Source organism: Falco peregrinus, chromosome 7 (genome assembly GCF_023634155.1).
Source record: "Falco peregrinus isolate bFalPer1 chromosome 7, bFalPer1.pri, whole genome shotgun sequence".
NCBI lineage: Eukaryota > Metazoa > Chordata > Aves > Falconiformes > Falconidae > Falco > Falco peregrinus.
The window spans coordinates 86,701,710-86,716,740 of NC_073727.1; the positions used below are offsets into that span (position 1 = coordinate 86,701,710).

General features: G+C 46.2%; 2 protein-coding genes across 2 annotated transcripts; one reads left to right on the forward strand and one right to left on the reverse strand.

The window, feature by feature from the left end:
- Positions 1-8,864: 8,864 nt before the first annotated feature.
- Positions 8,865-12,217, reverse strand: BORCS6 (BLOC-1 related complex subunit 6). Its single transcript, XM_055810171.1, is given in 2 exon segments — positions 8,865-12,036; positions 12,038-12,217. Coding segments are annotated over 2 exon segments (1,263 nt in total). The 3' UTR covers positions 8,865-10,953.
- Positions 12,216-14,447, forward strand: PNRC1 (proline rich nuclear receptor coactivator 1). The gene is made up of 2 exons (XM_055810172.1): positions 12,216-12,644; positions 13,282-14,447. The coding sequence occupies exons 1-2, from the start codon at positions 12,216-12,218 to the stop codon at positions 13,720-13,722; spliced, it is 870 nt and encodes a 289-aa protein (XP_055666147.1). The 3' UTR covers positions 13,723-14,447.
- The last annotated feature ends 584 nt before the right edge of the window (positions 14,448-15,031 follow it).

Genomic DNA, 15,031 nt, shown 5'->3' on the forward strand with positions numbered 1-15,031 from the left:
GTATACTATGAATATATGTGAATATAAAGCCTGTAACGACTAATACATGTATGAACTATAATATAGTACCTGAAAAAATACATACAGACCTTTATTTATATGGCTTTATTACACAAAATATGCATGGCAAGCTGTACAAATGTAAATTAAGATCAAAGTGTCTCTCTTGAGATGTTTGCAGCCCTGAAAATACCCCAAGAAACTGTCCAAAGGCAAAGGAAAGGAATATGGAGTAAAGCCTGGCAGCCACATAAGCTTTTTGCAAATAAAATCTGAATATATATGTATATATTATATATGAATTAAGTTGGTTTTCGTTTGAAATATGTTTGTCACTGCCTAGAAATACTCTTTTTCACATTCTCACCACTTTAGGCTTCATAGCACAGTGACAGCTTATGAGGGACATTATGGAATGGACTTTGCCTCAGAGAACATAGTGTCTGTGGTCCATTGCTGTTCATAGATCTACAGCTGAAGTTCATGCCACTTCTTTCCACTGCTGGTTTTACATGCTGTAACTAGGTTAAAATTAACACCAAAAAAACCCCCAAACCTATTCTCCTTGCACTCAAACCTCTGCTCAGTATGGGTATGAAACTGTCCTTGACCTTATGGATTTTTAGGGAGTTACTCAGAGATTGAGGTCCTTGGGAAAGGGAAGGAAGTACAAAGATGACTCTGTACTTGCCTAAAATAAATTTTCTAGGTCTGAGTAGTTTGAAGTTTTGGAATTTGGCTAACAATCTTTAGCCAATGAAGCAGTATGGGCTGTTACTGGAAAATGTTAACACTTCTTCAGAAAAGTAACTTTGTGAATTCCTGTATCAACCTCTGCTCTACAGAAACAGTTTTTCAAAAATCCCTTAGGGGAGAAAAATCTCCACATGTCCTTTCACGTACTGGGAGTTAGATCTCCTAAAATGAGTTCAGTATTGTACTTTTTACTCTAATTGGACGTTTTGTCAGAGACCCACCACACTGACACATCCTAGGCTTTCCAAACTTCAGTGAAAGAGTCTCAGTCTCAGTGGCCTGTGACTCAGGCCCTACTTATACATGTTCCCTAACATGGAGGATTAGAAAAACATGCCAGCAAACGCTGGTATGCAACAGCAGGGAGTCTTTAACTATAACAGATAGAACTATAGAAATTTATTAAATGTAAGTTATTGAACAATGACACAGAAATAGAGAGATTCATACTATAAACAGTATGGACACAGTGCTGAGTATACACAAGCGTATGCTGGTTTAAAATAGGAAGCCTGTTTTGATTATTTGTATCTTAGATGCAAAGTTTGATTACTACAGAAGGAACAGGTAGCATGAAAAGACAAGTAATTTTGTCCTGAAACACAACCCACTTAATTATTTTCTGGGTTTTTCTACACCACAGTTTGTACCAGCTTCAAAATGGGTAGAGCTGTTGCTAGGTAATCTTTACCCGCTTGGTAACGGAAGTTTCAGCCAGGCAGAGAAGGGTTTTTATATATCTCCAACAGCATAAAATTAAAATCTAAGACGTTGCTTAATACCTCTTCCCAGCGCAACCCCGCTCCTTAGCTATGGGCCTCTTTCCTGGGAGCAGCCCAACTACCAGCACAAGCATCCCACTTGCATAGGCTGTAGGTCAACATGCTTTGAGTGGTAGCAGCTGTGAGCCCTCCCTGAGCACCTTCCTTATCTCGGCTGTGAGCATCAGGCTTGCACACCCGTTCTTCTCCACGGTGATTCCTCCCTTGTGCTGAGCAGCTGTCTGTGCAGTGAAACGAGGCAGGGAAAGGGAACTGACGCAGCTGAAAAGCAAACCAGCCTCCCCCTCCCTCTTTGCTGGGCTCAGCTAGGTCAAGTTCCTCGCTTTGGTTTGTTTTGTGGCTGCATAAGCAGTACGGATAAACTCAGAGGGAAATGCAGTAGGTGGTCAGAGACAAGTGGGCTGGCGTGAGGCAGGAATGGGGCTGTTCAGGCTGCCTCAACACATGTGTGGCATTGCCATGAAGTATCAAAACGTAGCCTCAGTTTCTCTTACATTCATGATCTACCAAGGATCTGAAGGAAATTTGGCTCAGCTTAATGTGTGAAGCTGAACTAAAAATAGTACACAACTGGTATATTAATCCAGATCTTGAAACAAACATTTAACTCATACTTTAACAGAAAAACTGTGTGGGGAATTTTACAGCTGTAATTCCAATGTGGAAAAGACCAAGACAAAGTTAAAACTCAAGACGGCTCTCAGATAACCACAGTCAGCAAACTATGGTTGCATCCTCCATTGTTCCTGATCTAGAGATGTTCTTTTCCATCTGTTACTGACACCCACTGTCACCATAAAGAAGCTTTTTTACCTTTGGGTGGCAAAACCACACATAGAAAAATCGGCAATTGTTTTCTCTTTTTCACAGGATGTGGGCTACAAAGGATGGTTCAATTACATTCATTATCTGTTTAATGTTACATATTATTTTCTTCTGCATGAACCATTGCATCCAAAAGCATGATAAATAAATATGTACCCAGTTTCAATGGTATTAATCACCTCAGAGATAAATTTCTGTCACTGAAGGAGATTGCAGCTGCAGTGAGTACTTGCCAGCCCCACAGATCCACTCTGGCAGATTTGTGGTGATACAGGCAACCTACTACCCAACCTGTTTATTATTTCTTCTTACTTCTAGAGAAGCAACCTGGAGCCAAGCTTGCAGATCTCCCTGTGGGATCTCTGATCCTATTCTGCCCTAGGGGTATGCCACTTCTGCATTAACTCACAAAAACGCTCTTCTGCAGTGAGAATTCACTGTCAGCCATGCCTGCTATTGAATAGGTTTCCAAAATACAAGTATTTCAGCCTACTAGCACACTGGCTGTGCCAGCATGATGTATGCATGAAGCATATTTGTTGATTTACTTTCCTAGAGATTGTTTAAAACAGCAGTGCAACTTAGAAAAACGATCCACTAACCAGAAGGAAAGCTGGGAATGGAAAAAAGGGCTCAGTTGTGGCATTCCCTGAGGGAACTAGTAAGAACTGAAAAGGTATCAGAAGAAAAAATTCCTAATAAATAAAAGAGTGTAATAGAGAAACCTTTTTATATGACTCATCCATCTGCCTTTTTACAGAAGTAATACATAACGTTAAAGGTACACTATCTAGCACGCAGCAGTGACAAGTCACGCTGCTGAGGGTACATTGTGTAACGAGAAGTTGATTGCCTATGTTCAACCCAGGAAACTTTTGTTTTCAAAATATTATGCAAATGGTTATCAGCAAGTTATTTAAATCAAAGTCTCACTTACAGAGTCCTAGAGAAAAAAAATGTAGTTTTGTCCCCGTCTTTGTTTTGTCTGGTAGTGAAACTGAACTGTTTCTGAGACAAAGTATTAAACCCTATCTTTGAAGCACAGCTCATAAATAATCAAGGACAAAGACTATGTGCATGTGATTTCACAACCATAAATGTTGATGAATGAATGCTGCAACCAAAAACTCTACAGTGCTGCATAAAGTCCATTAGTCATCAAGAAGTTACACAATTTTTCTGGTTTATATTAACACATAGTGGAAACACATTGCATGATTCCCACTTTACTCAATGTCTAAATCAGTTACCTCACTTGCAGTTCAGCTAAAGTGTAAGAAACAGACCCTGGCGTTTGGTTGGACTGAAGTCTTTGCAATCATTGCTGATAGGTATTTTAGTAAAAAGGCTGTACACACTTATTAAGAACTGCCTAGCTGACCAGTATTAAAACTTGACTTTTAACAACTTTTAAGCTTGACTTTTTACAGCAATTCAACTCAGTACAGCCCAACATTAATTTTTGTTTTAAAGCAGACATTTTAACATTTACGTAGAATTAGTCCTTTGGTTATGACTTGCATTTGTCCACTGACTGGACAATAAGGGAAGAATAATCTTGGTAAAAAGGGATTTATTTGCCATCCTAAAGTATGTGCATGTGAATCTTGGTGAACAAATGGGAGGAACGGGTTTGGCATATCCTGTACCCCTAATATTTAAGCCCATCCTTCTTTACCACCAACCTTCCTTTACAAGGTTTGGTGCAAGTTATAAACATAGCACATCCTATTAAGTTTCATAACTTCCACATAAATATACACAGCTCTTCGTAAAGTCCGCATCAGCCCTGTATGTGTACGTGCCAAAAGGAAGGCAGGGAGACCAGAATTCCATTTCGCAGTAGCCTTACTGCAGTATTTAATTGATCTTTCTATGATTAAAAGGAAAAACAACACAGTTTGCTTTGGGGGTTTGCGTGTATTTTATAAATATTGCATCACCTCGCGATGTCACATGGTATTTGGTATCCTGTAACCCCATCCACAAAAGCTTATGTTAGCAGCAGCTGACTGATTTTTCTGTCTCTTACCAGATGCATCACAGCACACACAGTTATACCAGCATTACTGTGCAAGTAGTTGCTCAGTTTTAATTGCATTTGTTGGCATATTCTAAAAACAGATCAGAGCCAAATAACAAGACCTAGCTCTCTTCTGTTACTGATGTTTAATTTTTCTGTAATGCCTTCCGGTTAGTGTCAGTAGAAATCTACTATGGATGTAGTTTCTGACTTGCCTACTCCCGAGAGTTGACTTAAAAACAAGACAACTGGTTGTATTAGGGGTGTTCTGGATACAAGGAGCATTGCAGAAGACAGCAGCAAGGAAGTCATTGCAAAAGAAAGCATAACGTATTTTACCGAGGCATTTAAAAGGATAAAGGAATGGGTGACACCAAATAAGAACAGGTCAGGTAGGCAGAAGCAGCTAGCCTCGGCCAGGACTTGCAGATGACCATTTTTTAATTTGAGGCAGAATAGGAATGAAAAACAACGAGGGCAGCTGAAAGAGGACATAACTGAGCTAAATAAGAAGGTCGGTGCCTTGGTAGTACAGTAACAACACTGATGTAGTACGTCATGGAATCACAGAATCACTTAGGTTGGAAAAGACCTTTAAGATCACCGAGTCAAACTGTTAACCTAGCACTGCCAAGTCCACCAGAAGATACATGGGATTAAATAATAACGCTGAGAGCTGATGAGGTCCAGAACAAGGTTTTGCCAGAGGAAATGCAGTACAGCTGGTAGCTGTGGAAAATGGTGAACTTCCCAGTTGCTCTCAGCAGACAAAAGCGAGACAAAAGCGAGCTGATGACATCTAAGCAGGAGAGAGGAAAGGCTTCTAGTTGCACATCTTTTTTAAAAAAGGGAAACAAAACCAAACTAGATCTGTATCATCACCTATAAATGGCATGTGGGAGGAGTTTTGGAAAGTGGAAAATCCCAGTGCTGCTCAGCAGTGAGAAACCCCCCTCTCCTTCCAGCTGAGGACATGTCACTGGAAAGTCCCAGCCTGAAAAAAAAAAAAAAAAAGTCCACCAAGTAAACAAATTGTGTAGGCACTAAAAACAGAAAAAGAACAAAGTCAAATGATACTTCAACTTTAAAGGAGTTTATTTTAGGGTTAGCATTTCTTTGAGTGGCAACAGTTTGAGTTCAAACAAGAAACATCTCATTAAAGTGAAAAGGTCTGGTAAACATCACTGCTGATATTAGGCCATAGAAAGAAAGGTTTCTTTAAAGGCTAAGATTTCAGCTTTGGGATGTTTTGGATTTTCTGCAACTGAGTGTAGTCAAACGATCCCAGTGACAAACCAGATACCCAGGATTATTACATCTCTGTAAAATTAGAAATGATTGTCTGGCAACTTTGTGGAATTTTTTCCCCCTTCATTTACATGTACTTCCAGACAAGTAAGCTGACCTTAACAAAGGGCTTCCCCAGAACTCACTGGGCACAGCTTGTTGTCTTACAAACAAGTTCAATGCTGGGAATTTTTCCAGCACTGTCCATAAACAAAAAAAAAAAAAAAAAAAGGAAGAACCACGGTTGGTCACATTAAGACAAGAAAGTGTTGAACAAAATTCTAGGATTCTTCCCTCTCTAACTAGCATTCATGAAAATAAAAATATTAACATAAATTATTACCCTTCTCTGAAATAAATCAGCTTTCAACAAAGGTACTTTGCAGTAATTAATCACAGCAACATTCACTCAAATCCTGGAACCAATTACAGCAGCAGCATTTTCTAGCTGTAATGTAGGAAAATAATCAAGATAGTTTTAACCTTACTTTTCCGCTCTCCCAGTTAATGTCACCACATCCTGACCGATGTTCACGGCAGTCCAACCCTGACAGCAAACAACAGATGCCGGTTTTTGTCTAGACTGCCCCATCTTCAACCCTATCAATATTATAATTAAAATGTAGTGTTTTCTTTTCTTTAAACTCATGTTAAGTGTCATCAGGATTCAACACTGCTACGACAGCCATCTCAAGCATGTTATCCTTGACAGCCAGTAACTATTATTATTTTTTAAACTGCTAGCTTATTTACATCCTCTCAGATTTGGGAAGAGGACTAATTAGCAGTCTTTGCAGGGGGAGGGTTATGGTTGTTTCTATTTTGGTTTGGGTTTTGCATTGCTTCTGATGTGTATAAATAGTAGGAGGGAACCAGAACTGTAGGAAGGTTTGGAATTTTGATTCTTTACAATTTTTCCTGTTACAAAATAAGGACATAATGCTATTACTGTCATAACAGGGGGCAGGAGGACTTGGCTTCTAAGGCAGAAGCTCGGCGCCCAAGTCCATTGATCACATCTCTGTTTCTGGAGCTTTGAACAGCCAAGAACAATGATGACAAAAGCTTTCCCCAGGCACCAAGCTGGAGCAGCAAATGTGAAACTCAGCTGAGTTCCAGTTCCTGCATCTGATGCAATAACTGCGTTAAGCTTTCTAAAGGAGAAACGTCACAAATCTCTTCCATGTGTGCTCTTCAGGCATGGCAGCAGGATCCATGATGTTTCCTGGTTGGGGCCAGGGTGGGGACAAAAGTGGAGACAATATTGAAAAAAATGTGCCGATTGGACCCTTCATAATTTTTATAGGAATGTCCTTTCCTCAAAGCGATTTCCTAGCAATAAAAGCAGATTGTGACAGCATCATAAACACGATCTGCTGATCTTTTAAAGGTTTTTTTTTCAGGTGTACACACCAGTGTGGATCAGGATGAGGTAGCACAGCATCTGACAACAAGAACTGTCTTATGTTGGATGACACCTATTTATTGCAAGAGGCCTCTGTCTTAAAAGACTTTTCAGTTTCAGCTAACACAAGTTTGCTCCAAGAGCTGATATACTAACTCCTCTGGAAATCTGCTGATAATTTCGAAGCTTCAAGTTTTTTGTCTTCTGGTAGTACAGCCATCCTATTTGAAACCATTTCAAAATAGCTGCATCTTTAATGCTAAGAGGTATGCTCTTGGATTCAACTAACATGCTGTTCCTCATACTGGTAACTCTGTCAAGACCTTACTGATGGGAGTAAGCACTACCATAAATCTGGACATTCCAGCCAAGAGACTTACATATTTCAGTGTCTGGCTGGCAGCAAGACACACAAATAGTCACTATGTTTACTTACAGAATACTGATACAATTAAGTAACACTGGGAAAAAAGCCTTAAAGGTGAAATGTCAGTGATGTTTCTGCCTGCTTCAGGTGACTGGTTGGTTTTTTTCAGCTGTAATAAGGTTTTATCTGGTAAAGCTCCTTTAAATGGCATGGATATGGAATCAGTTCAGAGTCACGGAATATAAAAACTCACGAACAAGGGAAGAAAATGTTCTGAATGAACCAGAACCAACCACACCTTCATCAGAAGAAGGATTTCCATAGTCAGAGCTGGCACTTGTCCTGAAGAAAAAAAAAATAAATATCAAACTAACCTAATTCCTGACAGAGTAACCTAATTCCTAACAGTCACTGGCAGTTATCAGAGCTGGGGAGTCATGGCTGGCACACAGCTAGCTCTCTATCTGGCTTTGCTTAGTGCTCTGCACGTCATTTTATCCTGTTAGTTTTCTTCTTTGACCTTGCTTGCCTTGTTACAATGGAATTTCACTTGGTAGCCGATGACAAAGGAAAACAAAACCAATTGTAAAGCTGAGTGACTAAGCAAGAAAATATATGCAAACCCATTTGAACATCTCAGAAAACCCAAATACGGTTTTACTCTGCTCACTGACAGGTTAAGCAAACAAGGCTTAAAGAACCCGAAAGCTTTCACATTCAACATCAAAAAGTTGGGAGCTGCCAGAATTAACACAGAATATGCACAAGAAAATCCTGGACTAGGATCAAAAAGGCAGTACAAAAGTGTCTGGCTGCAGAAGGACCAGGTTCACCGGAGGCTATACTGAGCTGCATGGGGCTCACAAGCAGTTCACATGGGACTTCAAGGACAGGGCTGGCACCAGAGCTGCACTGACACAGATGCTGGCAAGTGCCACCATTCCTGCAGCAATGGAGGCCGGTATGGACAGGGGGGCTGGAAACCATAGCAGCTATGCAGTATCATACCGCTATGGACAGTGGTGGCACAGGACAGGCCCACGTCGTTTGGGCCGTGCGTGCCTCAGGGACAGCAGCCATACGTGGCAGACACCTGGGAACAGGAGCTGCTTCACCAAGCTCAGTGAAGTCTGCCCTTCAAACAAGCTGAAGCTTTCAGACAGGTATTAAAAACCAAACCCGAACAGTGTAATTACCGCTTCATTCATGCTTGTAATTCACTAGCCATCCCTTTTTCATCACATGAATGACATCACTGTCAGAAATTACTGCCAGAGGACCTAGACTGAAACTGGCTCTGCAATCACATTAAAGGTTGTCTGTGCCGATGCAGGAGCAGAGTTTAAATTAGCTTTAGGATTATTTTACCAAATAAGAAAAGCAATAATTAAGAAGTGAAACTCTTCAACAACTAATCACTAACAATTAAAAACATAAAAGTAATCATTTTATTCTACAAACTTGACAATTTTAGCAGGGAATTAGCATTGAATGTAGGTGACTGCAAATGAAACGCTACTGAAAACCAATAGCGTACTGAAATGTGTATGCTTTAAAGGCTTCACCTTAGCATGTATGAATAAATCCTAGCTGTACATATGTGGCTATACAAATAAGCTTGCAGTTCTTTCCTGTACATTTCAACAATACAAGTTAAGCAAGATAAAACTTTGGTTTTCACTTTTGACATATATACAAAACACACTTAGCAACAAAAAAACTACTTCAGCTCCATGACAGACAAGTTCAAACTTTCCCAAGTGTAACACCCCAAAACTACCAAGAACGCAGCTGTTGCTGTGGTGTTAAGAAATCTTCAGTGTCTTCTAGGCCCATGGGCAGGGGCAGTTAGGTTCTTCTTTTTCTCTCTGCTAACCTCTGTTAATCCTCTGGTAAAACTTTCTGGAGCCACAGCCATTCCCCAGAAAGCAGTACCACAAGAGCTGTGACCGCAAAGAGCCTGACCTTGGCACTGCCCACTTCCAGCCTTCCCCCATCGCTAGGGCTGAAAGGCCACACACGAAATACATCCCTGTGCTGAGGGGAAGACAAGGCCATGGTGAGAAGCCCAGAATAAGCCAGAGACAGGTATTACGCAAACCAGGGTGGCATAAAAATGAATTATTTTGTTACAATTCAGTTTTGTCTACACGCAGAGGCACAGCATATCACTGCATCTGCCCCACAGTCGGTGTTTATACTGAGGCTGTGGTGGGGGAGCAGCTGCACCCATCATAAACCTATCTGCTCTTCAACCGAAAGCTACAGGACTTGTGTAGTATTTCTGTTTACCTTTTCTCCAAGGTTTTTAGGAGCCACCGGTCACCAAAAGCACCATTACACATACATAAGATCACAGTGATCATTTCTCTACTGAAATCTTGTTACAAGGACATTTGGGACATAAACGGATTGCTAAGAGCGTCATCTAAGAGGCTAGTTGCATAGGAACCACACTGAGCAGAGAATTTGGCTACTCTCAGGCCTCAGAGGACACACTTACTGATACAGCAAAATCACTTCTGCATACGGTGATGCATTTACAAAAGCTTCAAGTCATACAAATAAATTCTCCCAAGTACCTATTTTATGTCAGTCATACACCCATGTAATGTCATCATGTATTTATGTTCCTTGTCTAATTAAATAGGTATTTTCCCAATTGAAAAAACAACCCAAACAAAATCACAGGATCATTTCATAGTGATGCCATTTAAACTCCTGCACTGTGAGAACTGTAGAGACTAATAGAGGCAAAGCATATTTTATCTGAAAGCTTTTATTTAGAACTGCTTATAGACTTGTTCCTAGATCTGAATCTCAACTCTATCCCATGGATTTTATATTCTTCTCGGAAAGCAAGGATCTTTATATTAAATTTCCTCTTAATCATCTCCTAAACCAGTGTCCTGTAAGAGACAGCAGTGTTCTGTGTGTTTATGTGCTGCAACAGCCACAGCATGAACTACTCTTCAGGCACTAAGTCAGCTACGAATGAGCACGTACGCCTGTAAGCATCAAGCGAGTATTCACGACAATTTCAAATTTGGTTAAAAAAAAAATTAACAGCTGCTTTTAATTAAGATAGGTTAGTGTTTCCTAGCCCTCAATAAATGGAAAGCGTAAGGCATGTGGAATCCGAATTCTTTAATGGAGCTGAAGCTATAAAGCACCGTTTGCCATTTACCCCGCGGTGTCAACCGGGGCCTTTTCCCCCACCGGCTGCAAACACTTGGCTTCCTCCAGGTGCACTGGGCACACCGCCGGGCGGTCACGGCCGGGGCTGGGGGGAGCGGCAGGATGTACGGGCCGAGAGCGGGGGAAGCCGTGTGCGGGCCCGCTGGCGGGGCTGGCGGGGGAGGGCGGCGGGAGGCCTGGCAGGGCGGGCCGGGGCCCGTCGGAACGGCCGAGCCCCGCCAGCAAGGTCGGCGGCGGAGCCCCGGTTTTCCAGCCCCGGCGGCTCCTCGTTCGGCATCCCGGCGGCAGCGAGAGGAGCGCCGGGGCGGCACTACTTGCAGAGCCCCTCCAGCCGCTCCAGGGTGCCCTTCATGTCGCGGATGCGCTTGGCCAGGGCGGGCACGGGCTGCATGGCGCGGTCCAGCTCCTCGCAGCGCGCCACCAGCGCGTACATGGCGCGGATGCTGAGGTCGGCCGCCTCGCCCAGGCTCTCCACCCCGTCGCGGTAGGTCTGGATGCAGCCGACGCTGAGCGCCGTCAGGGCCTGCAGGCCGCAGTGCACGTTGCGCAGCAGCTCGTCCACCTGCGCCGCCACCTGCCCGGCCAGGGCCACCACGTCCTGCAGCGCCCCGGGGTCGATGGCGGGGATAGACCCGCCGCCCCCCGCCGCCGCCGCCGGCGGCTCGCTCCGCGGGGCCCCGCTCAGCCGGATCCGCCGCTCCAAGTTGTTGGCCACGAACTGGGTGAGCCGCCCCTCGCGCAGCACCGTCCCCTCCAGCTCCAGGGCGCTCGCCAGCGTCGCCCGCCGCCCCTCCGGCAGCTGCCGCCCCGCCGCCGCCCCGCCGCCGCCGGCGGCCAGGCTCAGCGCCTCCAGGCTCCGCTCGTCCCGGTCCAGGCCCCGCCCCTCCGCCTCGCGGCTGGGGCCCTCCGCCGCGGCCGGGAGCCCGGCGGCCGCCGCGGGCCGCAGCGACGGCACCTCCATGGCGGGCGACGCGGGCCTACCCGCCAGCGCGTCGCCGCCCACCAGGGGGCGCGCCGCCGCCTGTTTACGTCCCCCTCGATTGGCTGCGAGGCGCGCGGGGGCGCGGCCGCGGCTGTTTGTTTGCCGCCCGATTGGCCAGCGGCTCTCGCAGGGCGGCCCGCCCGTCCCGTCCGCTCGCTTCGCACTGCGGGGCCGCGGCTCGGGGACCGGGGCGCGCCCGCTGTTTGTGCCCACCCGGATTGGGCGGCCTGCGGAAGCGGGCGTGGCCCCAAGTGTTTGTGTCGCTTCTGATTGGCCGGGGCGGGGCCAGCGGGGCCGCCGTTTCGCCGAGACTGGCGGCGCCCGGCGAGGGGGCGTGGGGCTCGCGCCGTCCCTGTACGGCGATTGGCGCGGGGGCGGAAGGGGGCGTGCCCCGCTCGGGTAACAACACCGGGGCGCTGTTGGCTGCTCCTCTCACTCCCCCGCCATGTTCTCCTAGCAGCGGATCCGACTTGCGCCACCATCTCAGCCCACAAAGCCCGGGCAGACGTTTCCCGTCGACCCGACCCGCTCCATCCCCACCTGGGCTCGACCCCTCCTCCCGGTGCAGCTCTGGGTAGCCACGTCCCACCATGGTCACCACGACGGCGCCGCCGCCCTTCCTAGCTCGGATCTCGGCGGGCACCGAAGACCCCAGGCGGCTGCCCTCCGCTCTTCTCCAGCGCCTCAGGCGGGGGGACAGCAACTGTGAGAACCAGCCCAGCTGCTGCCTGGCGGGCCCGGGGGGCAGCGCGCGGCCCGCGCTGAAGAGAGTCCGGCGGAGGAAGGGAAAGATCCGGCCCAGCCCCGCAGGGCTCCTGCCCAGCCGCTACCAGCAATACCAACAGCACCGCGCCGGCCTGGGGAGGAGGACCCCGCTGGGAACACACGGCCCGGGCGAACTTCGCACTCGCCCTGCGCCGACAGGCTCGGTCGCCCCCGGGCTGGTACCCGCCCCCCCCGAGGAGCCCCCCGCGCCCGCCCCCTCGAGACCCGCGCCCAGCAAACCCCTCAGGAAGGAGGTAAAGGCGGAGCGCCGCTACTTCTCACTTCTTTTCCCCCTGCCCCACTTCTCCCGTGCTCTGGGAGCCGGGGGGCCGTCCGCCACCCCGCCGGAGGCGCAGCGGGCGGCGGGCCCCCTCCCTTTGCTCCCTGCGTGCGTGTGGCCGGGGGCGGGGGGGCAGGAGAGTTTCCGTTACGCCCGCTCGGACGGGGCGCGGGGGGGAGAGAGAGGGGCAGTCGCGGGCGGCGATTGGCTGCTGGGCGCCACCAATGGGCGCCCGCCGCTGCGCCCAGCAACAGCCGAATTTAGCCTGCTGGCCGCGCGCCAGCTGTCCCTGCGCGCGCAGGCGGGACGTGCGCGGGGCGCAGCGCCCCATGGCGGCGGCGGGCGGGCGGTGAGGCCCAGCCGGTGGAGCGGCCCCCGCCGCCCGGCAGCGCCGACGTGCTGGCGGGGGAGTTGTAGAAGAGGGGGGCTGCCCCCCTAGCCCCCTCCCCAGCGTCTCGCACCGCGTCCCCGGTGCTGTGCGCCGGCAGCCCGGCGCGGGGGTGGTGCGGGGGCGCTTCGTCCGGCTGGCGGCTGCTCCGCTGGCGGTGCCGTGCCGGGGGCGGCCCCTGAGGCGAGGGGGCCCTGGTGACGTGCCTTCTTTGTCTCTGCAGTTCTTAAAGAATAAGATGGGAAAGACAGAGAAGGCTGCCATCCCCTACAGCCAGCCTGTTCACGGTTTACATCTGTGTGAACAACCAAAGACTAACAGACAGAAGAGTAAATATAACGTGCCGCTGACAAAGATCACCTCGGCAAAAAAGATAGAGAACTTTTGGCAAGATTCTGTATCGCCAGAGATAATTCAGAAGCAGGAGAAAAAGCCGCTTAAAAACGCAGAGAACTTCAGAAATGCCAAGTCCAAGAAACCTATCACCCTGACTGAAGCGAGCCAAAAAGAAAATTATGCTGGGGCAAAATTTAGTGACCCACCATCTCCCAGTGTCCTTCCAAAGCCTCCCAGCCACTGGGTGGGTGGCACAGCTGAACCGTCTGACCAAAACAGGGAGTTGATGGCAGTCCACTTGAAAACTCTCCTGAAAGTTCAAGCGTAGTTTCTGAGATCCCTTGAGTAATTGGCAAAGAAAACTCCATCCAGGAAGCTTAAAACATGCCTTGTTGCAACAAAAATTGCAAAAGACTGTCAAGTCTTATAATCACATTTAAAAAAAAAATAATCCTTGTATTATATTTTTTATGGTTGTGTAAATAGTGTACATCATGTATTATGTGTATATTCTTGTTCATACTTTGAGAGGTACATTTTAGTTTTGTTATGAAAGGATGTATTTTGCACTGCCTGAATGGTAGATGTCTTGTATATAAAATATGGACAATTTTAAGTGTGTGCGTGACACATGAAGACTTGACTTGATTTGCACAAGGTAATGACAATTTTGGAAGGAGAGTACAGCTTTCTGATTTTAAGGTTCCAGATCAAATGTGAATGTTTTATCCATGCACTACTGACAATAGTTCTACATTCTGTGTCTCAATCAAGTACAAACATGGAATTTTCATACAAATGTGAAGTTTTGCTCTCTGCTCTGGAAACAGTATCTTGAATTCCTGTTCATCATGTTTTTAAAATTAACTGGAATTTGAGTAAAATTCCAACCCATCAATTTAAGCACTGCTGATTTCTTTAAAGAAAAAAAAAAAGACAAAAAAAAAAAAAAAACCACCAAACAAACCCAACCAAACTAAAAGAGCAGAGGTTTCTGCCAAAAATCCAATTGGTCACTAAAAAATTAAATAAAACAATTTGGCCTCCCCTTAAGCATGTCTCTTTTTCTTTTGTTGTGTGCGTGTCTGTTAATTCAAGGATGGGAACTTAAATCTCTTGATTGCCTTCTGGTGCGTTGCTAGGAATATTTTGTCCTCAGCCTTTAACTATCCAAATAATTTAAGAGATTTGATACCTCATTAAGAATTTCTTGGGGTTGTTTTTTTTTTTTTTTTTTTAAAGCTTCCTTTGTGATATGTCGGTTTGGGTTCCTTACACTTTTTGTTTCTTGAAAATATAGATGTTAAGAAAGCTGAGTAATTATACATTCAAATTCATGCTGCAGTACTATTTTCATAGTAAATTGTTATTAATAATTGATACTGAAAAGTAGCAATGACAGAGGGGTATCGATGAGGCAGGTTAAACTTTGTGGCTTTAATCAGATTTGTCTCTTGCTAACAGCTGTGCTTGAAATTACGTTCCTCTGATCTAAAGTTTTTAAGGAATTGGACTCAGATTAGTCTGACAGGCGTGTCAGATGGAGATAACATAGATTTGCAGTTGTTTTACTAATTGGTATTTAATAAAGCCGGAAATGGGTGAAATTTGCTTAAGATAGGAAAGTATTTTTAAGT